This window comes from Manacus candei, unplaced genomic scaffold, assembly GCF_025592945.1.
Source record: "Manacus candei isolate 608988 ecotype Guabito, Panama unplaced genomic scaffold, ASM2559294v1 h1tg000019l, whole genome shotgun sequence".
Taxonomy (NCBI): domain Eukaryota; kingdom Metazoa; phylum Chordata; class Aves; order Passeriformes; family Pipridae; genus Manacus; species Manacus candei.
The window spans coordinates 558248-584189 of record NW_026138067.1 but is presented as its reverse complement, the minus strand read 5'-3'; the positions used below and the strand labels follow the sequence as shown (position 1 = coordinate 584189).

The window sequence follows — 25942 nt, the reverse complement described above, 5'->3', positions numbered from 1 at the left end:
AGAGATCTGATCCACTGTAAATACATATGTCATGGTAGAGATAGTTTGTGATCATGTGTATAAAGTGATATGGTATTTATTTGTATAGTCATTGTAATATATTCCCTTTCCCCCACTTTGAGTCTGGTGTGTGTTTTGTCTGGAAAAACCCATCTCACATTAGGTTGAGATGTGGGAGGGGGGAATGGAGCTAGGGAATTGGATTTTGGGGCTATCTCAAACCATGATACATCCTGGCTGGAAAATGACCCTGTGCTGTTGGCATAGGGGAAGGCAGGAGTCAGAAGGAGAGGGGTATGCTCTTGAGCTGGTGAAAAAAGTGAACTTCAAATAGGCATTATGACTGAAAAAAGGCACTGTCAGATCAGGGCAAGATCTTCCTCTGTGAGACAGCTCCTCTGGGAAAAACCTTTCAGAGACCTCAGAGCTATTAAAATACCTAAACTAGAGTCTGGTGCCCTAAAAAGACCCACCTGGATTCCAGCTGGTGCCCCAGAAAGAGGTCTCATCATGCCCCTGGGTCTCCTAGAGATCCTGCATGCTATTTGTCAGGCCTGTGCAAATGTCTTGGATATCCTTGAATACCTCAGATCTTCTAAAATTCTTTTAGATAACTGTTTAAACTCCTGAATGCTTTTATATTGTCAATTTAATTTCATATGTAAATTATATTTTTGGTGATCAAATGAGCTTCTGCTAGTTTACTGAGTACAGAATAGTTCACCACCTGCAGCAGGTTGCATTTCCAATACTAGAAATCAAAATGATAGAGCAAAACTTATTCTTACCAAATAGATGACAGCAGCAACAATTTTATGGCTTGTAAACTTAAGAAAGACATGTTCTTTAGTCTGTACGTTTTTGATTTTCAATATTCACAAGTCAATAGGACCAAGATGTTGAGCACCTTAAAAAAATTTTCTACTTTCACCTATCTACTTTGTTAGTCAGTGACAGATTTTATTTTCTGTGCTGAGTGTTGCAAAGTTTCTTGTAATTTTATTTATATGTGACTGCAAGCTACAGAATGTTATTAAAATGCAGCTTTCTGAGGGTAATAAAAGAGAAGATTAAATATTTTAACTAAATATGCTTCTGTGGTTTTTTTTATAAAAAATTTCAGAAAAAAAAGGCTTAAAAAAACAAACCTTCCAATAGATTTGTAAAGTTTTGCTGAGTGTTTAATTTTTAATGCTTCCTGTATATAAGAGGAAAAAGAAATGCAACAAACAGAACTGTTCAGATAGTACTTTGATCTGGAAAATACCAAGCTGGCAGGTGCAAGAAAAACAACTGACACCAATGATTAATCTGTCCTTGCCACTCTGGTATAAGCAACTCATGCAGACTCACCATCTTTAGGAGAGAAATTATCAAACATTAAAGGGCACAAATCCCCCTAAAAATCCTCAGACATGCGTTTCCCTTCTTTGTGTAAGGATAAAACAGAAGGAGACCAGTACCAAAACAGAAGGACTGTAGCTCCCCTACTGTCCTCTTGTACGATGGTCTTTGTACTAAAAATAGATTGTTTGCAAATGCAACTCAGTCTATTCCCTGCTGAAAGATGTTCCTAGCTATATCTATTTCTCTGCATTTCTAGCTTAGCACCTTCCCATCAAGCAATGGAGCATGAACAGTTCCTACACTCCTAAGGGCTTCCTGTCTTCCCTGCTATTTAGTTTGGTTTGGCTGGAGGGATCTGGCCCAAGAATGGTGAAAGGAAGTCTGGTTTCAAACTTCTTGACCCTGCTAACACACTGGACATTTTCTCCCACAAATGACTCGATGTTTTCACTTTCAGATAGCAGAGGACTGGAAGACTGGAGAAAAACTCCGTTCAAGAAAGCTGAGCTGACAGCTCTTTCAAACTACAGAGGGCAATAAAATACACAAATCATGCTGAAATTGCCTTGCAAGAGCCAGTTATCTGCTAATCTATTGGGGAAAAAATATCTGCATATGGAAATCATTTGGAGGGATGGGGAAAATTTGGTTGATCTTGATTTAAATCCAGGAGTCCATAGCCAAGCCAAGTTCCAGTTGCTCTTAGTGGGATATTGTGTTGAGTTTGTGTGGCATGGTTTGGGTTTGGGGTGTTGGGGTGGACACCTACAGGGATGGCTTCTGTGAGAAAATCCCTTCTACCAGAAGCTTCCCCCATGTTCAACAGAATCAATACCAGCCAGCTCCAGGATGGACCTGCCACTGGCCAAAGCCAAGCCCATCAGCGATGGTGGTAGAGCCTCTGGAATAACAGATATAAGGGAGCAGTGTTGGATCAAGGGTTGGACTTGATGATCTTGGAGGTCTTTTCCAACCCAGTTGATTCTATGATTCTAAAAGTTACTGCAAAGAAGGAAACTGCAGTCAGAGAAGAGAGGAGTGAGATTATGCGAGAATAAGAGCAGGAGGTGCTCCAGGTGCCAGAGCTGAGGTTCCCCTGCAGCCCGTGGTGTAGACCATGGTCAGGCAGCTGTGCCCCTACAGCCCATGGAGGTCCACAGTGGAGCAGAGATCCACATGCAGCCCGTGGAGGACCCTATGCTGGAGCAGGTGGATATTCCCAAAGGATGCTGTGACTCTGTGGGAAGCCTATGCTGGAGCAGGCTCCTGGCAGGAACTGTGGCCCCATGAAGAGAGCAGCCCATGCTGAAACAGGTTTGCTGGCAGGACTTGTGACCCCGCAGTGGACCCCTGCTGGAGTAGCGTGTTGCTGAAGGACCCCATGATCAGACTGGTTTTTAGATTTTTCAGACATGCCAATCCATACTTCTCATTGAAGACAGACACATCTTCCTTCTCCTGGGTTTCCTTGGAAAAACTGATGCTGAAGAATTTTTCTAGGGCTCCAATTCTGCAGATGCCTCTTGTGAAAAGTATTTACTGAGTCTGGGCAACTTGAATTGGTAGGAAAGCAGGGATTTTCTATGGGAAGGGCTGAGTGCTGGCTATAAATAAAATGAATTAAGTACCAAGTTGCTCCTTTCCCCACTAAATACTCAAGACTGAATGAGCTGCCTGCCTCAAGCAGGACACATTCTGGGAAAGTTTAGCAGAGACTGATAGAAGTGCTGAGCTTTCTCCAATCCATAAAAAGTAGAGGGAAGGCTCATGACAACCCTGAGGACTGGGTCTGTAATCAGCCCCATGCTTTGCGGGGTGGAGTTCAGATTCAATCTCAGCAGTTTTTAATAGGACAATTTAGTCCTTTGAAATTTGGTTCTGGTCATTGGAAACTGACTCAGCCACTGTAGGTACACCATGTCTTGGTAGGTCTCAAAGTGTAGGTCTTCAGTTCTGGACTTTTTTTCTATATATGAATTTTCCAACTAGGTCATCACTTAGAAGATAGTAATAAGTGCTCCTACTACTCAGTGACTATTCAAGGGACTCAGTGACTGCAGTGGCAGAACAGTGACAACGTTTTTTAGTGCACTAGGAGAGGAAAGCCAAGCCTTGCTCTGGATCCATGCCAATGGCCATTTAAAACCAGACCAACCATTTCTGAGCACCTACTCGTCTGAGCCAGGGAGTCAACTCGAGCTAGATGTGTCACTGTTGATGAACATCATTTATCCATGCTATCTTGATATACAGCACTTCCAGCTCTAATTCTAGATAGATGTAGTCCAGAGTTTAGACCACAAACTTCAGTAAATCTTGAACTATTTAAGATAGAAGTTTTAATATTTGCACTACAATATTTATCAGGTAGTCAGGTCACATAACCCATCTGTTTCCTGAGAACTGAGTTCCTATTGGGAATAATCCCAATTTGTATTTCCATACAAAGCTGTAGTGGCTGAGCATATCCTTGGCAGAAAGCTCTAGTTTAGAATATTTGAGGACATATTTTTTTTGTTTGACTGTGTTCACCCACTGTTTCTACTAAGAGGAATTAAAAGTTTTTTTCCAGTGTCAGCCTTTCTCTGGTTCTGCCACCTCTAATGAATGGTCAGTTGAAGTATTCCTGAAAGACATAAAACCCATTAAACTTGAATCTTCAGTTAGGAAAATAAAATTTAAGGAAATTGTAGTTTGTTTATATTTTAGATGGGTTCTTCAAGCAGACAAATGAAAGACTTATTAATATTCCAGACTTTCTTGTCCATTTCTCTGGTCAGGCCAATGCACACATCTCACAGGCTGATAAGTTTTCTGGCAGTCCTACTTAAAATTACCTTCTTAAGTAATTCTTAAATGCTGTGGTTTATTTACTTCCAGTAGCTATGAGGTGACATGTCCTCCCCTTTAGCAGCAGTAGTTTATACACATGGCTATTTTTTTAAATTATGCATAGCTAAAATGAACCAATCTGTTGCTTTTCAGTGTCCAGCTCAACAAGACAGTGAGTCAGCACACAATCACTTCATTAGGAATGGAAGATGCACAGTATGAAAGAAGAGACTTACTGGTTCAAACTCTAAATAAATAAGCTACACTTTCAGGTTTTTATTTTGGCAATTCATGTAAAATATATGAGTACTTTACTCCTGCAAACACCCAAATATCAAAAATAATAGCTTCACTAATGAAGCACAGCTTTCTTCCCATTGATCTCTCCATTGATTGACTGAAAAAAAAAAATCAGATTTTTTTGACACCATGGGATCTCACTGAAAAATTTTTGCTGAAATTTCTATTCTTGATGACTAGCCTGCCAGTGAATAGTCTTGTGGTGTGGGTCTGTGTCTGGGTTTGGAGTATCTAGGTTCACTTCCTCCTCTGGGTTGTGCTTTCCCTCACCTTTTGAAGCTGATCCATCGTGAAAAGAATATTTAACTGTTCAGCTAGGGAAGAGGAGCGTATTATCCAATGTCTTGATGCAGTTTTGGTCAGACATAGAGCTGGGATGAATGAGCAGGTCTGAACACAGGGGTAAGCATGTCCATAATGAATCGAGTGGATCACTACCTGGCATGCCCTGCAGCATGGCTGCATGCCTGTCAGATGTGTGGATGGATAAATCGAGCTTCTCCCCCTGAGAAACGTCTCCTCCCTTGCTGTGCTGGTGGGCAACAGCCCTAACAGCTCCTCTTGGCAGGTTCTTTCAGTCCTGCTTTTGTTTAAAATGCCTGAAATGGAAATGAAATCTTGTTCTTGGCTGGGAGGTCTTACTCAACACAACACGTTATGTTTTCAAATTTGGTCTATTTCCAAATATTTGTGCTGATACTTCCTCACATTTGGCATGGGACATAGAATCCTCTAACCCTCTCTTGGTACAAAAATATAAAGAACATTCTTCAAACCATTCACAAAGACAAATTTGGTTATTTCCAAACTGTAATACTTTGCAGACAAAACTTTACAGATTTGATATACAACGATTTTGACAAGTCTTTTTCCTGCTGGACTTTTGCTACAAACAGGTATATGTAGAAGAACTTAAATACGAATTAGTAACTTTAGTTAGGACAAATACTGCAAATACTATTCAAATAAACAAAATATGCAATATAAGAAAATTTCACAGTTTTTACTTACTTTCTTTGTTTTGTCCATTGCCTTCAGTATGGTTATGTTTAAGTCTTCCAAAACAGATAGAACATTTTCATACTCTCCTAAGTGCTTGGAAAAATAATCTAAAAGAAATAAAAAAAAAACATCTATTAATTACCTGAAAAATCAATATTTCATTAAATATCAGTTTTACTAACTCTCAATTCAGTTCATTTAATAATGGTATTATTAAATATGTAAATATAAAATGATAAGGAATGAGAATGAAAAGGATAATTTTATTTTTTAATTTGGTATTATTTCTCTGCAAAATCATTCCTGGAATACTTAAAATACCAAAATCAGTATTTCAAAACATTCTCTTTCAATAAATGAGTTACCAAAATGACAAAAAATTTACAATATCAATTTGATAGCTGAAACAAACTTATTTTCAAAATATCTACGTTTTCTTTGCCAACTTGATTTTTATTCCAATAGTCTACTTTACAGGTACTAGCAGGAAATGAAGTTTTCATATGTATGTACTAAATTTAATTATACTGATACAAAAATGAATAATTCTGGTAAAGCCCTTAGAGGAGATAAGATGAAGTCGGGGCTGTTGTGAGTTGTGGTTGGTTGAGACCAGTTGTTTCTATCCGAGAAATTAAGAGACCATGAGTTGGCCACATAAACTTCTAATCCCAGGTACTATGATTATATTTTCAACAAGTATGATGCATGCAATATACTTTTTAATGAAAATCGTGGAAATAACAAATTGCAGGATGTCCTTGTGTGGCTGCTTAAAGCAAAGAACATTTTAACAGAAAGAGCTGATGTAAAATCAGGGGGCACAACTCAGTCAGAGGGATTACAGCAAGAGAAGGAAGCAAATCTGGGAAATCATGACCTGAGTTCCCATTGGTTGATGTGGGGAAATATAATAGAGGGAGGCACAGGAAGGAAAAAGTGTGAAAAGGAAAGAAAAAAAATTATATTAAAGCTAGAGACTGTGTTAGACAAGACATTTAGATATCAAATCACCTAGAAAAGCACAAAAAGCAACATCTAAATGGCAGATGGGAAGAACAAGATTAGATAAGGTCTTTTTGAAATAATAAATAGCAATACTTTGAAGCTTTTAAGAGGTCAGCATGAGCTTCTCAGGGGAATCACGAAAGCATAAGTTATCAGGAACACTTCAACATAACCTGGTATTGCTAAAAGGTTGAATGAAAACATATTGTGAATTAATATGTGGATGTTTTTTCATTTAATTTCTCAGGTGAACTGAGATAACTCAGGAAGAGTTGTATAATCACAAGCTCAAACAGGTGTTGAGTAAACTTGGTACCAGATTCACAGATGAGAAACACTCTGGTAGCAGCATATGAAAGATTTAAAAGGCAGCTGAAGCAACTCATATTTAATCAAAACAGACAGCAAACAGAGTCAGTGCTGGATTAACACCCCCCTCAGCCCATCCAGCCTGTAAACCTCCAGTACAATGTCAACAGCAGTAAATCCCTTGTGGAACAAAACCTGTCTTCCTTGGCCAGGTTTATACAATTTTAACCAGGTGCTCAACCAGCACTAGTTGTCACAGCCCAATTCACTTCAGATGAGTCTCTTGTCATATATTTGTAAGCCACAGGCTGAGGTACCTCTTCGTGGGTTCTTGGCCATGGGAAGAGTCATCCTGTGGGTAAGTAAATGAGCTTGTTTTCAACTTGACAGTACTTTCAGCTTTTAAATGTCTTTAACATTGTTGACCATTGGAACTTAGCAGGCTACCAGCTCTCCCTCAGAAGAGGCGTTGACAAGTATAAATGTTGAGGTTTTTTTTCCTGACATTCTGTGGGAGGACTTGCAAAAATCTTATGTGAATTGTTTTCTGCTGGAAGCAGAACTCCTAAATCAGGGGCTGTAAGATCAGCTGGAGAGCAAACAAGGTGTTGGAGAAATGATTCACAGCCCAGAATAGGGTACAGAAATAAGTAATTGGGCCAAATTCTAGGCCTTGCAAGAGTTTTACTGTCATGAAGGATGATAAAACTTCTCAAACTGCTGTTCTCGCTGGCTCAAGTAGGAGGAAAGCAATGAATTTTCCTCCAGTGGGGTACTAATATGACAATCTTTTTCAAAATTCCTAAAGCACTCATACTTGTTAAAATGCGAAACTAAATAGAAAAAATATCTCATATGAGAGGGAAATAAGATTAAAAGCCATCTCTCTATTTTTCTATGTATCAGAACAAATTTTGAATCTCGGAGAATGTGAAGTACTGGGTAGGAAAAATATTTTCAAAGTAGTTTCTGCACATAGTGGATGATAGAGTCTGAAAATATTATAAGCCATCTGCATTTTCCCAGGAGTTCTTTGAGTGGAAATTATTTCCTGTTTGAGCTACAAAGATTAAACAGAAAAAAATAATCACATGGTATGTTCATTTGCACAGGGCTGCCGCAGGCATAGATTATGTTCTTTCCCAAAAGGGAACTTACCACAGAGTTCTTCTGTGTCAAGATTGCTGGAAAGATAAGAGTATAGAGGGTTAGTGAGCTTAGTAATATTTTTTTTGTTGGATTGGTAAATAGCAGGACTCAAAGATTAGCCTGACTAGGGTATGAAACCCCCCTGCCTGGGCTGCAGCAGGAGTTGAAAGTGCCTGGCCCTTGCTGGCCTTGCTCTGCTGCCTTAGGGAGGCTTGTCTGAAGTAGAAGGTTGCAGCCTTTCTGAAGCTGGTGGCAGGTGCAGCCTCCCTTCATGATCACATTCCCACTGGCACCTTCCTACTCATTAACAACCCACTTTGATGTTCCTTGCCCAGCCTTTGTGCACCATGGTGCAGGGTCACTGCTCCTCAGGCCTTACACATTTGGTCCCAGTTCTGGCAGAAATCTATCTAAACATCAGAAATGTTGGTGGGTTTTTTTCTCCACCTTTCTGCCTGTACTCCTCTTCTGTGGACAGTGGGGCTCAGAGACCTTGGCCCTCCATGCTAAATGAGGAAAAACCCAATAACTTTCTCCCATTTGCAATCCTTCTTGTGCAGTAGTGTTCCATGGGAGAGACAGTACAGTAGGAGGATAAAACCAGACATATTCCATCAGCACTCATAATTTCCAACGCTTTCTGGCCATACAAAACCATTTCACCACTACTAGCTTCAGCAAGATTAGTGATAAGAAAAGTATAGCTGTATTGCCATATTCCCATGCCATTATATAAGTACATAAATGCAGGCAAGTATTCTATACAATTCAAACCTGTTCACTTGGAACAGATTTTGTCTTGATCAACTTTGAAGTGATATTTTCTCTCATAAGCAATATTTTCTCTCTGAGGCCTTAATAGACAGAAGAAAAAAAAATTTGACCTACAGCTCATTACTTAAAGTTAGCATATTGACTTTCTTCCAAGGAGGAGAAGAAACTGATTATTAAAGAAACTTAAAAGCACGAATGTCCTCTTTGAATCTTGCTGAGGGGTGAATATTGAACGGCTGATTGCACTTAGGGTATTTTCACTTATCTTTTTAATGGGATTCTTTAATTGACCTTTTAATAAAATGATGACACAGTGCTATCTTAAAATCACTTTCACCACTGCTAACTTCCATACATCTGGCTTTTATTTCACAAGGGAGAGAAACAGGGAAACTGCAGGATCCTGGGTTATCACAAACTTGCATACTCAGGACTATAAAAACTTCTGAACACTTTTAATTGATAATGTAAATGAGATTTTCACACAACTTTTATTAATTGAAGGTGACCTTATCTGCATTTGAACAGGCCAAGTTAGATGGCTGCCAATGAGACTTGCACCTGATTTTTTTTTTTCCAATGACCTTGGTGGAAGGTACAAAGAAATTCATAGTCTGTAAGAACAGGTGCTGAAGCTGAGAAACTTAACTCTTAGGTCAACAAATGATGTGATGGGAAAAAGTGTCTGCAACTCCTTAAGGCTTTTTACCACAGATCACTACAGCATCAGTGGTCAAATGTGTCTGACCACCCACTCCTGCAGTTCAGCAGTCATTTTTGGAACAGTCCAGGTGTTCACCCTTTGAATGCAAACTGAATTCCCGAAAGCTGGAAAATTGCCTGAGTCAAAAAGCCTTGACAGAATATGATGATGTTAAATGACAGGAGTTTGCTGTTATGATGCCTACTATTTGTTAATCATCCCTTCATTTTCTTCTCTTTCACATCATCTGCCCTAATGCCTTAATGTAAAACACATTTCTGCATTTCTTAATGTACAGTTTGATAACTATGTTTAAAATAGCCTTTCACAGTTACCCAGTCAAATTCATGCTCTTTTCAAATTTCGTATTTGAATCTATTCTCATCCTTGTCCTTCTGCAGTATCCTCAGTACCATGGTACTGATATAGGGAGTAGCTTGGAGGCTTTCAGCATCCCTGTTTTCAGTATGCTGTTAGTCTTATTGGCAGGAGTGGCACAGCTGCAAATGGACTACCAGTGCAGATGGAAAAGTATTTAGGTGCTGAATTAATTTTCAGTTAGAATTGGACATCTGAATAATGAGAAAAATATTATGCAAAGCAATTTTTGCAGCAAGCCTGTGACAGAACACAGAAAAGACACAAAGTACATGGATTTCAGTCTAGCATACTCAATATTTCTTTGTTATAAATACCCTTCATTGTTCTTGGCATCCTCTTTGAAGGGGATGCTGTTCTAGGCAGGGAAGCTATAATTTTGTGCACAGATTATTTCATTCTCTCAGAAATTATAACATGCTGCTTCAAACATGCTGCTTCAAACACAGTTGTGAACAAACCTAGGAGTTCTTTTGCTGCATACAAACAATTTTGAGCTCCCTGCAAGATGCTACAGAAATAATTAAAGAAATTTGGCTTGTACTTAATAATACAGGAGTGAGGTACACACCAGAGGGCTGTTTCTGTTACTCAGTACTCAGGTTTACAGCAGGCACCTGTTCATCATTTCAGTGGGTACACATGCCAAGGATGCTTCTGCTTAGACCTATAATCTGGAAATGCTGAACATGTTATTTGCGATATTTACTGGATGAATCACATCCAGCCACCAGCCCTCCACTCACAATAAGCAACTGAGGCATCGGGTGTAGCCAAATGTATTCACACCATGTTAGCATGTTAATTTTTTAAGTCCTGCTCTCAATTTGCTTTCTGACTACTAGATGCAGTCCTTCTACGTCTATGCCTAAAATGTTCTCTACGTAAAAACATGAGCTATTTTTAAAGAACTATTACACTGAGCTGTCCTGATCACTGCAAAGTTGATCATACCTGTTGCTCAGTGACAGAAAAATAAGCAAATTCACTTGAATGAACTGTGGCAAAAGTGCCTACTCATGCTACCTCTGGAAGTGGACCAAAATGTAGAACTGCAAAGCAGCTGTGATCTTTTTCTGCCCACCACAGTTAGCTGTGGACTGGGGGCTACCAGGGAGGAGGGAAGGTTAAAGCTATTCCACTCATTCACTGCTGTGGATCCACTGATCCACAACCCCACCCACTGACTTGACACATACTGTTCTCTGATAGGAAAGGCACCTCTAGGCAGAGGTACCAGCAGAAGATGTGGATATTTTCCCTGGACCACAAGAAGAGACAATGATATCTCTTCAGGAGTTATATACAAAGTATGGAGTCTGGCATTTAAAGCAGATACTTTATTGAAGAATCCAATACTATATGAAAGACTTTATGAACAAACCTAATTTAGAAAATTCATTGCCATGACATAGCTGGAGAAGGATAACACTTTCTTCTTCAGATCTCTCTCCATTCTCAGATATGCTAAGGATTTTTTCAGGAGCTTGAACCAACTCTCTTTTACATCCCATTTGCATGACTTTTTGCTAAATTTGGTTTTAGGGAGGAAGGTTCAAAGCTAGTATCACCTGTTGTTAAGTAGAAGTATATAATTTGTGAGTGAAAGGAATTATATATTACTTAAACTATGCAAGGGTGACTGCATAGTCATCCATGGACAATCTTGGCCAAAATGCTCTTTGCAACATGAAAGCCTGCATACCATCCCACTTTAAGTCAGCAAAAAGAGGTAAGTGCTCCAACATTACAGAGTGTTTCACAAAGGAGTCCTATGTGTGCACTTCCAGTTTAGGGGTTTTCTGTCTCACAGCTGCTTTGCATAAGTGAATACATTTCTATTCAGGTTTGTTCAAGGTTTCTTACCACTGGAGGCAAAACTGCCTCCAGGATGTTGCAGTGCTGTGATAGGCCCAGGTGTTGGCCTCTTGTCACAGAAAAGGAAGAAGGAGAGGAGGAAGAAGAAACAGAAGTGGGACAGAGCTCCTGAGTCTGTCCTTGAGGAGGCAAACTTCCTTCTGCCCTGAGGACACTGCAGCTATTCAACTCCAGGTCCAGCTGGACTGTGCATCTGCTGGACCCTCAAAGGCAGCAGCGAGCTTGGCTTTCTGGGCTCTGACATGGGCAGCAGGGTCATGACTCTTTTAATGTCCCACATCCTGCTGCACTAAATAATTGCCTAGTTTGCTTATGCTTAGCTTCAGGTTAAGTGATAACTTCAGAATCATCACTTACTGTTCTCCTGTGGCAAGACTGCAGGAGAGAATAAAGTTTTGATTTTTTTCTCCTAAGAACTCATCTGAAAAAACAATCCTCTAGTCCTTTGCATTCAGCAATGATTTATAGGGATGCAATGACTACATAGCTGACAAGTTATCTTAATCATCTGAGCTACACCAGCCTCTGTGTTGCTAAAAGAGGCTTAATAATACTATTAAAACTCAAGGTGTATGTCAAAATCTGTAGAGCATTGTGCAAGGGCTGCAGAGGTATGATTTTTTAGCAGAGTCTGAATGACACAAACCTAAATCAAACACTACATCATGGTGGCTCTTTTGCCACAGGGAACAAATTTCAGAGTTTTTACCCCATAGGACATGTTTTCATTTCTGGTTCTGTCTCAAAATGATTCTTAAAAAAAAACATGAGATTAAATTATTTATTTTTAGACAAACTAAAATGTTACATTGTTTTATTAAACTCCTTGGAAATACACATCTTGATAGAGGTGCCAAAATGTTGTGGTTCTCTGGGAAACCCAGACTAGGACTAGGCTTTCAAACCACACCTACCATTAAGCAATGTACTCACTGCTGGGAAGGCAATGTTATCTTCTGAAGAACTGAAATGAAACACTTTAGGTCAGCTCCATTTAGGTAAATGCAACTGAAAATAGTCATTACCATCTGATTTCCTCAGTGTGAGTGATTCTCACTTGTTTCTGCAGAAAGCTGAATTTCCCATTAAAAATAATCATCCATATGGAAAATTTTGAAGCAAAATTCTATTTGCAGCTTGTCTGTCTAACGAGAGGACCTAGTAGCATCAAGACTGTATAAATCATTCTCAGTGAACTTCTTTTGATCAGTCGTGAAATACTAAAATGAATAATCAGCTCACTCTGACCAGTATCTTGCCTTTGTCTCTGTGCTTCATTTTCAAACGGATTTCTGTAGCTATTGTCTGAAAAATCTGATAGTTAAAGTCAATAGTTGCAATTACAACTCTTAAATATTAGCAAACATACCTTCCTGATGTCAATGCTGAACCATGTCCCTGAAATCCTAATTTAACGTAAAAGAACCATTTTTAAAAATGGTCAAAAGCCAATAATTATATTCCTCTTGCATTTTTTTTTTGCATTCAATAATTCCTTTTTAGAAAAAAACCCCTTTTCACTCATCTGCAGTTCACCTAATTAAAGAGCCTGCCTGTATCTCATATCCTTTTAAATAGATATTTTATTTTCCTAATTGTTAGAAGTTAATTATTTTTTTTCTATGTATTTGTATTGAACTGTGAAAGATCAGCAATACCAGGAGACCAAAATACACCTTCCAACTAACAGAGAAGAAAGCCTTACAAGGCAGAGATAATTAGTATCCTTAAACCATACTTAAATTACTGAGGTTTTGTCACTATTATCTTTACAACCAGAATGTTAAAGGAAGCATTCTGGTCCATAAAATATACATTTCATTTTAGTTTAGGTGCACAGTACTGGGCCACAGGCTAATGCAGTCAGATGGGTTCCTACGACTGCAGGGACAATGCTAACCAGCTTCTTGCTCTCAGACATCCAGCTGGCATCCTTTCGGAGTTTGCTGCTAGGGCAGACAATCTCAGCACTTCTCTTTTGACCCAAGGGAAGAACTAGGGCTCAGCTAATGAAGACCTGGACAGGTGGGAGGGAGGTGGATTCACTTTGGGACTGAGTCCTAAATGTAGATGTCTGTGTGTCCAATCTGCCCTGCCAGCCAAAGTACCCCCAATATATTCAGTGGAGTTGGAGGGTTTTAACTGAGCAGCTAGCAAGAGACTGAGTAGTAACTAGATATAACATATCCAGAACACCTAGTGTTCCTTCAAATGTTCTAGCATTTCTCTTGCCACCTATGTCCCAGCTGCTTCTCCTGTCATCCTTTCCACATTAGGCTGATTTTCAGGTGCAAGCATCTTAAATGCCTAATACCTGGGCAACAGAGCTGAAGCCTATGTGAACAGCATCACATCTTAGGTGCCAGTGACTTCACTGACCAAGAGGGAGCCTCAGACTCCCTGCTGACACATACACATGCAAGTGTAGATGTGTCTCCATTGTGCCAAGTCACATCCTGACATGCAGTACATGCAGCATGATGGACTCTCCCTAACACCCAGCATAAGATCAGTGCTGCAGGTGGCCAAGGCTTTCAGGTCCTCACCAAACTCATCTCTGACTTGTGCATAGTTTATCTTGTGCTACACACAAAGGTTTAATGGGACCTCCCTACCTTTGGGAGGGTGCCTGTGCCCCAGGTCCTGAATAGTTTAAGCATCCCTCCTACCTTGTAACTAGGGTCCTGACTGAGGACTTCATTTTACTAATGAGTAAAGTGAGAAGAACAAGTCTGATTCCCCACTGACTCCTGTGAGTCAGTAATCAGTGAAGCATTTATCGCTCTATTTCTCCAGCAGTGCTGCAGACTGAATCCCCTTGAGATCCTCTGTGTATCTCTTAGTTTGTAACTTTGCCAAATATTCTCATTATTTTCTGACAACTTTTCCCTGAGGATGCCATTATGCAAAAACAATTTCCATGAAAATTATGAGTGGGAGAAGGAAGGGTGAAGGATAAGAGTTAAAAAAAGGGATGTTTACATTTGCAATGACTGCTAAAACTTATTCACTAAACCATTAACCATGTCAAGGATTCTTGCTCTGCTGAAACACAAGCTCATTAGAGTTGACATTAAAATTAAGCAGAGGCCAATTTACCATGGAAATGGGCTTTAAAATTCTTCACCCCTTAAGCCACTAATTCCACACTTTTCCTGCATACTTCACTCCATGTATAAAAAGACCTGTGTTGCTGATACCTTTCTCTACTTTCAGTACAGTTATTCAGGCAATAACACATGTAAGGAAAACAGCTGTATTTCTTCAGAACTGCCTCTTCTGAAGTCCAGCTGTCCTTCAACACTGTCTTGCATGAAAGCTGTTTTGCTTTCACTTAATAACCAGAATGCTCTTAGACAGCAGAGCATTAGGTCTTCAGCTCTGAAATTATTTCAGCTCATGTCATCCATGAGCTGTGTGTTGTCACCTTCCTTGTCAGCCTCAGGAAAGACTTCTGGTGCCTTTGCAGCACTTGCACTTGCAATACCCTTCCTGTTGCTTCCTGCAGAGCCTTGCTGAGCACTATATGGCTTGGAGCTAAGATTCTGGGGGAATACAGGGGAGATGAACCACGCGGAGAGTAACTTCAGACTCACAGAACTCCAACATGATTAACTCAGCTTTGAAGTAGAGTGCATTGAGGTTTTCTGAAGTCCTAGGACAAGCACTGACCAGCTCCAGACTGAGACATTACAGGTGTATAACATGGATGTCATGTCAAATAGATGTCAAATCAGAATGCAAAGATAAGCTCTTCCTCTTGTCCCTTCCCAGCTCACAGCTATGCACTCATGTTGGCCTAGCTCATGCTGTGGGGGCTTGGCTGCTACTCAACACACCGTGGCCTTGGATCTATCTCTTGGAAACTTTATGCAGTGAAAACTAAATCCTACTCATGTATTTTTCCTGCTGATTATGGTCACTGCAACACCAACCTTTTACTTTGTAAGAAGATGACACCGGATTGCACCAAATACCAAGGTGCAGAGATCTCAGTCAGGCAGACACAATCTGAATTACCGTGAAGTTAAAACATCTGTTATTTGCTCTGCTATCATACTGGAAATGGTAATTACTCATTTTAGCAGTCTTCCACAGCCTATCTGACTGACATTAGAGCCTGTGTAACAGGAGGTTTTAATACCTGGTTAGTTTAGTCCCCTGAAAAGTGTAAGTCTCTTATACTTTGAATATTTTATTGAAAGATTGTTGCAACAGAGCTGAGAAGGGAATTGAGATTTCCTGAGCTTGTGGCCCATGGTTATCACCCCGAGGCCACATCTCCTTTTTTATCTTTAGGCTTTGAAGTACAAAAACCCATGCACACAGACAGTGAGGTTTTGAATGTTGGCAGAGTTAAAAGATTTAATGCAGGTGGAAACACCCCAAAGCCTGCACTTGTGACACGCTGGGTATGAAATCTTGAGATGCTCCAAGAAATGAACTAAGGGATCATGACACGCTTCCCTAGCCATCTGTCCCAGGCATTTGTGTATAGTGTGAATCACTGCATAATCTCAATGCTAACAAAATATTTCTGGGATAGGGAACTACAGTCTGCATTTTGTAAATAGCGAAGTAAAATAGAGAGAAGATAAATGACTTGCCCAGACTTTGACAGTCTTTATTTTAACTGGATAAGAGAGACAAAGTAATCTGTACAAAGTATTCATCTCATGTAATGAATCAGTAGGATCAAGAATGGAGGAATCCATATTTATGCCTGAAGGAGGCCACAGCTCCTTTTCTTTCCATGAGTGGGGAATAGAGAAGGCATTCAATTTCCACCCTGTGTTCTCAGCTACCCAAATCACATTTATTGGAACACATATGCAAGTATATTAACAAGGTTTCAAAACACTTCACTTGTACAGCCATATGACACGGCCTAGCTTCCCTCAAGCAGCTTTCTGCTTAGATTTGTTTCCTAAAATCAGCCTGATGTCTTTTTTCCATTCTCAGGTACAAAGAGTGGCACTGGAACTGTAAGAAGGGGGCACTTACTCAGTATTGTGTGTATCAATGGTGTGAAAAAGTTCATGCAGTTCTTCTCCACTCAGAACTCCATCAGCAAAGTAAGCTTTGAATTCGTCAAAGGACAGTTTTCCATCATCTGGAACAATGAAGAAACAAAAATTGCCTTAATTTCATTCGTAATTTTGCTTGTTTACTTCATGCAGTAGGAGAGGAAAGTATTAAAACCTTCTAGGTCTCCAGCTTAAATGCAGAAGCTTTATATATTTAATAAAGAACATGATGCTAAATGTATCATCTGTTGTATCAGAGTTCTCTGCTTGGTAACTCAGTTATTCTTCCTCCTTCTTATCTTTTATGAAAAGATAGTTTGGTCTTGTTAAATTTCTATTGGCAAACACATCAATACAGTCCTGTTTTTGCTCTGATGCCATTCACTGTGGCTTCTCCCCATCCTGCCCCATCCTTCCCCTACTTACTCCCTGCCCTCTGCATGGAAGATCGGCAACCTCCTGAGACGGAGTGGGGTAGAGAAAATCCAGGGAAATACAAAAGCAAGCAATTGTTGAAGGAATGTGCTATTTCAATGAAAATTCCTTCAGCTATCTAGAGCTATCTATTTCTTTTTCCTATTCCTCCTCTTTCTTTCCTCTGCTCCCTGCTTTCCACAGGGGAGACTGAGACTGAAGTACACAATTAAATAGCAGCAGGTATCTGACCTGGCTCTCCTCTCTAGCTATAAACACTAGTCAATACACTGCACTGGCTTGCAACACTTGTCCTTCTTCATAAAATACATCTTTCAAAAAAGTTCCATGCTTGGTGTGTAATTAACAAATAAATGAAACAAAAAGGTTGACTTTCATGGAATAGGAAGCCAGCCTTGTGTCCTCTTTCCTGGAAAGAATTTAAGCTAATTTTCTTGGGCAGCAGAGAAGAGAAAACATTTCTATTCACCAGCATAATTCATCTGAAGATTACACCAAAATATAGGAATGAGAAAAGTGGTTTGGACATATATCAGAGGTCAGTCAAAATGCTCAGATCAATTTTCAAATGGAAGTTGAATTGGCCATTTAATATTCAGGGAAGTCCAATTATGAAAAAATTTATTTTATAAATAACTATTGTTCTCATTTGTTTGGGACAAACCCAATTATAACCCCTGGGTGCTAATTATTATCAATACCATGATGTAGTTAGGTAGTGTCTGCAGGACTAATGGGACACAGAGGGAGGGGAGGTACCATCTGATAACATTTATGAGAACAGTAATGTGGTTTACATTAGTTCAAGAGGGAAATGTTCTTATAATAGCTATACATTATTTAATGCAGTTTGTTTCATCTGTTTCTTAAGTTAACTTTACTTATAACAAGTTATAAGCTTTAACTTATAGCAAGTCCTTGACAACATGAGACAAAATCCTTGATGAGGTATGTTAAGCAGATTAATTCATCTGGTATTTTTATGATGTTACCACTTCAGATTGAGGCTCTACCCTCCTTCGTCAGATTAAGCACAACCATCACTCTTTGCTATATAATTTCATTGAAAAAAGGGATCATACTTGTATCTCACCTCAATTATACATATATGGTAATTCCCAGAGGTGTTTCTGTACCTCAGATTTTCCATGCTTTTTAATATATTTTTAATTAGTTTATTAATGAGGCCAGAAATGTATAAAAGGTATTGCAATTTGGACAGTTTTGGACATTTGTACAACTCACAATGTGGCCATGGGTGCAGTGGTAGAAGTGTCAGACTTTAGGCTACTCTATGTTTTGGAAAGGAGGACTCTGGGAGCAAGGAGCATTAAACTTTGTTAATTCTGGACTCGAATCATATCATAGTGAATATTTAAACAACATATGACAGCCAACACAACTAATTTTTTCCCGAGTACATGATCCAAGGCTAAAGAGAAGGAATCAGTCAAAGGAAGATAAGTAAGATAATTCTGCATGCTGAAATGATCTACAACCTGGATGAGGCTTTGAAGGACATTGTATAGAAGGTGATGTGAGAAATCAGCCAATGCTTGTCAGCAGGATGTTAAATAATAAAAGATGTTTGTAAACAGAAAGCTGACCCGGCAGAAGTCCACGAGCTTTCATCAGAGATCCCTCAGTTACAGCTGACACTTACTTCTGTCATGAAGAACAACTTCCCTCTTTTGTTTGTTTTACAGACATGACTTCAGAAGAAGTGAATGGGTCAGGATGAGGCAAATCCATACCATTTAATTAAAACAGTTAAGGCAATTTGTTCCTCATTGCCTAGTGTAGTGAGTTTTAAATGAAAGAGAGATAATCAGCAAAGAAAAGCCAAAGAAAGATTCACCTTTTGCTATTATTTAGAAGAAGTTTGAAAGATTAAACTGTAGTTAAGTAATCATTTATCTAAACTGATTGAGCTTTTGCATGAAGCATAAAGAATGTTTTTATAACCTAACATTTCATAACTGATTTGGGTAGCACTAAATTTAGGTTCACATGTTTCTTTCTCTTCCTTCAGTAACATATTGAATCCCTCACAGAGCACTAAACAACTGTATAGGATAAGACTAAGATGTCCTAAGCACCAGACTAATCCACAATGTACTTTGGCATAATTTTATAATGGCTGAGAATCTATTCCAAAAGCAGTATCTAAATCCTGTAAATACATACTGTACTACAGTAGGCATATTTAAAGAGTACAACTGAGGAGTTTCCTCCATCTTTTACTTGCTCTTATTTCATAATTTTTTTGATTTGAATATGTGGCTTCAGATATGTAATCTTCAAGAGGTTTCAAAATTGTACAAATTACATATCTTCCTCAACAAAACCATTTTGAAATGTTTAATATGAAAAGACAGATTGTAGCTGGAGATTATCATTATGATCAAAATAAAATGTCAAGATCTAGAAGAGCTAAAAACCAAGATGGCAGAAAACTGCCATGATTACCTGACTGAGAATCTCAACACATTTGCCATTTGGCACTGGTTACAGGGAAGGAATATCAAATACTGAGTTTGTCGAAAGAAGCTATGCTTCTTTTGGCACATATAGATACAGTTAATTGCTTAATCAAATTGCCTCTGCAGCTTTATCCTTTGCTGGGAAGGGTGATTTTTATGCAAGTTATACATGTACTTAAGAAACTAGTCACTTGGCAACTTTCCTGAGATAAACATATTATGAATTTACCCACTGAAAAGCCTGTGGATATGACACAAAACCTGAAACATCTCTGTTTATTTCTGTCCTTTAGGATCATTGGCTTTACCTCACTCCAGAAAATCATTGATCCAACAACAGCCAGGTTGGGCACTGTAGCTATTTTCTTTAAATTTTATCATCCAAGAGCAGACATTGCCTTTTGCTTCATTGCTAGTTATTCTCAATAACATTCAGAATGTTACTGACATTGACTGACACACCACTGAGCTTGTTGTTGGCAAAACACAAGGAGATTTGAGCACCTATTTGGTACTTACAGACTTCATAGAGTTACATTAACTAAAAAAACCTCTGACTACTCAGGGCATTTTTCTGATATTTTATGAGTGTAACTGTTTTGTTAGTGCAGCTGGGGAATCAGCCACCGGTGGCCCAGGCCACCTGTGCTTCCTCAGTGCTCAGATGAAGCTTGGACCCAAAGGCTAAAAAGTGCTCCTTGTGCTGTTAAATTGAAGATGCATTTGCCTAGCCTGTTCATTGTTTTTTCCTTTTTTCCCCTTAAGTGTCAAGAATATCAAGAATAGCTTTTATTTTAAAGTCTGTATTACATGTCCTCAGCACCACCTCTCTGGGCACACCTCACTGCCCCCAGAGCAACAGATAAATGCTGTTTGGTTTAAGTGCTTCAGAGCAGTTGAGCAGAAACTTCTATTATAGATGCTTAAATCCTTTCCACTGGCAAAGTGACAGGGGAAGGATGACTCATGAAAGGCAAACTTCTCCGAAGCTACACATCGCTCAGAGTAATAAACCTTCAGCAGTATTTGCCTTGCAATGTCTCAAAGAAGCAGTTTTGCAAGACTTGCTTGCTTTTGTCTGTCTTCTCTGACATCTTTCAAAAGCAGTGTTTCTTCAAAAACAAGCACAGTCACCCATCCTCCTTGAAGCCAGAATGCTCCCATCTGGCAAACAAAAATATAAATAATAAAATTAATCTCCCCATGAAGCACTTGCAAATTTAGAAATATAGTTACACAGTGGTTTAGAGGAGTCTTTCTTCAGGTTATGATTGCATTCTTACATTTATTTCAGTAAAATTCACCTCTCTATTAAAGAGATTTTTTTTTATAAAATAGGCCCAAATGATACCCCCCAGCCAGTCTGCTGCATAAACACTAGTAATCTCCAGGACACACATTAGATAACTGATGGAGGAAAGCCACACACATACTCTCTCTTGGAGTCGAAAGTGAGTCAAAAGATATCAAGCAAACAATGAACACCAAACCAGTCTTCTTATCAGGAGCCACATCAGATGGAGCTTGTATGGCTGAATGGCAATCCTAGGGCTTATGGCAACTGGAAGAGCCACATGGAAGAGTTTATGGCAATCAGAGGGGAAAGCCACACTAGGCTAAAGCTCATCCTGGGGTTCATGCAGGAATTTGGAAAGTAGAACCCACAGCACTGCCCTGCCCAACCAGATGGTTCCCAGCCTGTCTGCAGACTGGCAACATGCACACTGCCAGGGTAGTCAGGTTTTTTAGGGTCTGGGGCTCTATGAACAAAGATCTCTGCCCTTGTAGGCCAAAAATTAGCAAAGGAAGAAGAGACAACAACAAGTGAAACAAATAAATAGAAAAATCCTCTGTGGTAGAAAGTATTTATTAACCAGGAAGGTAAAAAAGGACTAGGAAATGGATCCCCCTCCCAGCTCACCTGCTCCTGGGGACCTACTGTGGGACTTGTCTTTTTGGAAGGAACTGACAGTCGACACTGCTGTAAAAGATTTGGATCAGAGCACTTAAGTGCTCTAAGATATTACCATATGCACAGAGATCAAGGTAGTGGGGGGGGGACACATGACAGCAGACATAGACAAACCACATGCAAAAATAGGAAAACCACCCAATTTACTGGCATATGGCACATAGGCTGGAATCAGATCAAGAACGAGCTGCCAAAATAACAAGTTTCAGTGTGCCAAAGTGAGCATGCTAATAATATCCACTAGGTTCCAGTCATAAGGGGTGGCATCAGAAGAAGTGCAGACATAGGCTGAAGCTTTGAAGAGTCTGGGCAAATGCACTTAGCTTTCATTGACTCTGATCTGTATTGTATGTTGATAGAATCAGAAATAAGGTTGAGCCATTATTCCAGCTGTCATGCTGGAAAAGCTTAGCACATGCAACCAAGTGATTCCAAGGGGACTAGGCTAACAGGGAGAGAATTTAGGTTGTCTCTATAGCAATAATTTCTGGAACTTGGAGCACAGAGTCCAGCCCTGCAATGCTTGAAGGACTCAGGAAGGTCAGATGGGGAATCTCATCCCCAGGAGAGCCTGGGCTCTGAAACAGGAGCCAGGGTGATGTCTGCAGTGGATGCAGATGGTCAGGAACCAAACAACAGTGTGCTGAGAGTTCATAGAGGATCTACTGCAAGGGCTTTGCCTCACTAATCCATTTTACCAGTATTGATTGAGTAATTTGGGAACTTAAATCTGGGATGCTGCAGTTCAGAGAATTTCTGTCCTCTGGCTCCTGTTCAGAATGTGAGATCTATAAAGTCATCCAGTAAATGTGTGGCTCAAACATGGCCACTTTGCACCCCTCAAACCTGGCCTTTCTGGGAACCATGGTGCATAGAGCTTCCTCAAGGGATTCCTGCATACTGTTGTTTTTCTCAAGGAAGGGCACACAAGAGATGAGTCACTCTGTCATGCTGTGACCTATTTGGCAGGTCTGTATGGAGGGAAGAGTCCATGTGCTGCTGCAGCAGCCATCGAGCAGCACTGCTGGGGGCAGCCCATGAGCTGGCTGAAGACCTCATGAGATGTCAGGATGTTATAGCCCCAGATTAGGAGATACTGGCCTAGGAAAAAAATGCTGAAATCAGGGACTTGGCATTCCCTGCTTTGGTGTAACTATAACATTTTTCTTGAAAAAAGTTTAACCCACTAAGTGACAAACTTCAGAGAGCCTCCAGGCCAACTTGGACAGTTCACTTTAGGGTAGATTCAAGAGATCCCCTTCCCTGCTTTCCCTGCCTCTCAAAGGCATATTGCCTCAGTTCTCTGGGATAGCATAAACTATCACTCTGGTAAAAAAGCTAGAGCCACTGAGAAGTCATGGTCTGAGGACTGCTGTAGTGAGACAGTTGTCATCCTGCCAGAGCTCACCTAGAGGTGCATGAGCAGATGCAGCTGGTAGAAAACTCACCTGAAAAGTCAGTGTTTATTCTGCAATGGTACTGTCAATAAATAATGAATATGAAAACACCTATTCTATCTCTGCAAAACTGACCTAGAGTAAGTGTTGCAAGATTTCCTCTTGATGATCATACAGGTGCAGTTCAGTGGCTTTTTGTTTATTCTGTGGAAATCTTGTTGGGTCACTCAAGAGTGTATGATCTGTGAATCAATCCCCTTGGTCACTGACACCAGTGGAAGGAGTAGGATGCTACTGCTGCACTGATTTTAAAGAATCCTGTATTTATGACCCATGCTTTTTTGATGGGCTAATATTTGCATGATTTTATAGCTGGGCTGAAATCCCCAGATCATTGCAATCAGCAGCAATTTTGATACAGGTGTATTATCATGATATTTTATAGTTTGAGAATTGTACATTTAAAAGTCTTATGTCCCTGCTCTGTGTCGTGGACATCAGGGGTTCTGAATGAAGACACATGACAGAAAGCAAAGATTAATCAAATCTGGCTGTATTTTTTATTTTACAGATTCTAGTTTAAATACATTATAAAAAACCCCTTTTTTTGGGGGGGGAAGCTTTCACTGAGTGCTTGTTTGATGTGTCAGAGAAAAAAATGAAAGCAGGCATAAATGTACAAGTTCTGACATTAATAAGATTTTGTTCCTAGTCTGCTGGTTGTTTGATATTCAGGTTTGGCAATCTATGGAACTTTAATCTCCTTTTGTTTAGTCAGTTTTTAAAATTTTCCCTCGTTTGTTTGCAGTTATTCTTGACTGCCTGCAGCATACTGTTTGCAGTGTTCTTTATGGTTAAGGCTTTGCAATTTTTTTGACAGTGACTGCTTCTATAGCAGTTATTACCTGTGATGTTTTCAAGTATCTTTCTCTTAGAAGCTTTGAGGATGTTTGAGGTATAGGTTATAGTCAGTGTTTTTTCATAATAGCTGACTTGTATATGCAAATCAATGACAGCATCTATACACAAACGAACTTTTCTAAACCTGTCATATTGAGTTGCCCTCTTTAGAGCTGCTGCTTGGAGCTTGAGCTCCTGCTTGAGCTTGGGGGCAGGAGTTGTTAAGTTTGGAACAAGGAAATAATGAAATACCAATTCTAATTTGTGGAGGAGAGGGACAGGTGAGAGGGTCTTCTCCTGGAGAACATGGCTGGGGGTCACTTCCTCCTCCCTCCAGGTTTGACTGGATGGATGTTTCCACACTGAAAAGTGCTGAGGGGAGTCTTGAATGCCAGAGCATGCCATGTTTCCAGAACAGAAGAGGGGACTCATGCCTTAAAAGGTGACTGTTGTTCTGGTGCATACACTCAGCAGCCCACTGCTAGGTAAGCCAGTCATTGGGCTTGGGGTAATTTGTTTCCACCTTTCTAAGAGAACAGGTCTGCAGCAGCCAGGCTCCCTGCAAGAAAAAGCTGGAGATGATAAAGTAGAAAGACTGCTAAAAGGTAAGAGTAACTGTCTTCTTCCCCATGAGGATGGGAAATGACCCCTACCATAATGCAGGCAAAGGTAGGGCCCTTTCTCCAGTTATTTTTTTATCTGGTGCTCCTTGTCTTTGGTCTGTGTTGAACCAGCAGTGTTGAGGCACCTTCCCTCAGCTAAAGGCTGACTGTTCCTCTTGCAAGATCAAGAGTTGCATTATCAGTAGATTATGACCTTTGTTTTTACCATCCGTTTAGACAGTCACATTGTTCATGATTGGATTTCTGCAACATAGTCTATATTTGAAATTACATTCCTGTGCTAAGAGGAGAGAATTATAGCAGAGGCTCTTCTAATTGGGAACATGCCAAAGCTGCATGGTCAGGAAAGGCCCCTGGGTGACCTTTACCAGCAACTGATATTGTTTCACTTGACTGCAAGTCACTGTAAGGCTAATGGGGAACTCCATTTCCATCTCAGCATATCAAAAGGTGAAAAAAACACCTCATGCTGACAAGCACGTACAGATGCCACATTCACATATGTGTGGGGTTACTACTGCTGCCTGTGAGATGAGAGACGTAAAAAATTGGCATTTTCAGTTTCCATACTTCTTCACTCCGTCCCTTGCAGAATAGGGACAAGATCTTACTTTTTGAGAGGAATTTAATGAATTTTGTTTTAAACAGTAAAAAAATTAAATAAATGAAGATTTTTCCTTTTAGCTGAAATTAGTTCTGTGTGACATCCACACACTTTCCTTTGAGTGTATAGAGTTTTATAAAGTAAACCTGACCAAAATTTCATTTTGACATGCAGACCTGAAACCTCTCCTTTCCGAAAAGGTCAATGTACAACATTTCACCTTTATGAAATTGCTTTTTTTCCCTCAGGGTTTTCTGTTGCTTTTGTCAATATTATGAACCATATATTTCTTAAAAATCCTTCCCTATGTTTGTCCTCCATCTAAAAAAGTCATATGACCTTTCAGTTTTAAGAAGGAGTGCAGATCTGCTCCATACAGAGCAGAGCTGCTCAGCCATGAAATAAGAACTGTAGATAAGTTTATGAAGCTGAGTCTCTCATGGAAGCTGTGCACAGCTGATATTTCCAGAAACGGAACAGTAACAGAATTATATACATACTGAGGCTGGCAAAGAAAGAAGCCACCACATTTGTATGACTTCTTTCACATACAGGAATGACTGTTTGCTAAAGGACTTTCTCAATTAAACATAGACATAAATCATTGTAGTACTTTTGAGTAACAGCATATAGAGGTAGGAATGACAGCAACTAAATTCTCTGAGGCTGATAAGGTTTTGTATTGTGGAAACAGTTTGTCATGGGTCATATGAGCCGTTTCCCTTACTTTCATAGCCAAGTATTAGTAATGAGATAAGTAATGAGCTTATCTCGGGGGGTGGGGTGGGGGGTGGGGGAGGAAACCCGAATGAGGACTGTAA

General features: G+C 39.8%; 1 protein-coding gene across 2 annotated transcripts in view; it reads right to left on the bottom strand.

Moving 5' to 3' along the window:
* The window catches only part of NECAB1 (N-terminal EF-hand calcium binding protein 1), a 59425-nt gene that overhangs the window by 27577 nt on the left and 5906 nt on the right, over positions 1-25942 (bottom strand). The window contains exons 3-6 of one of the 2 annotated variants that reach the window (XM_051785382.1): positions 21547-21603; positions 16685-16793; positions 7957-7982; positions 5491-5588 (exon numbers count right to left, since the gene is read on the bottom strand). In XM_051785382.1, the coding sequence (XP_051641342.1) occupies positions 5491-5588; positions 7957-7982; positions 16685-16793; positions 21547-21603 (290 nt within the window). The remainder of the gene's footprint in view (positions 1-5490; positions 5589-7956; positions 7983-16684; positions 16794-21546; positions 21604-25942) is intronic. The other variant, XM_051785383.1, reaches the window with a different exon arrangement.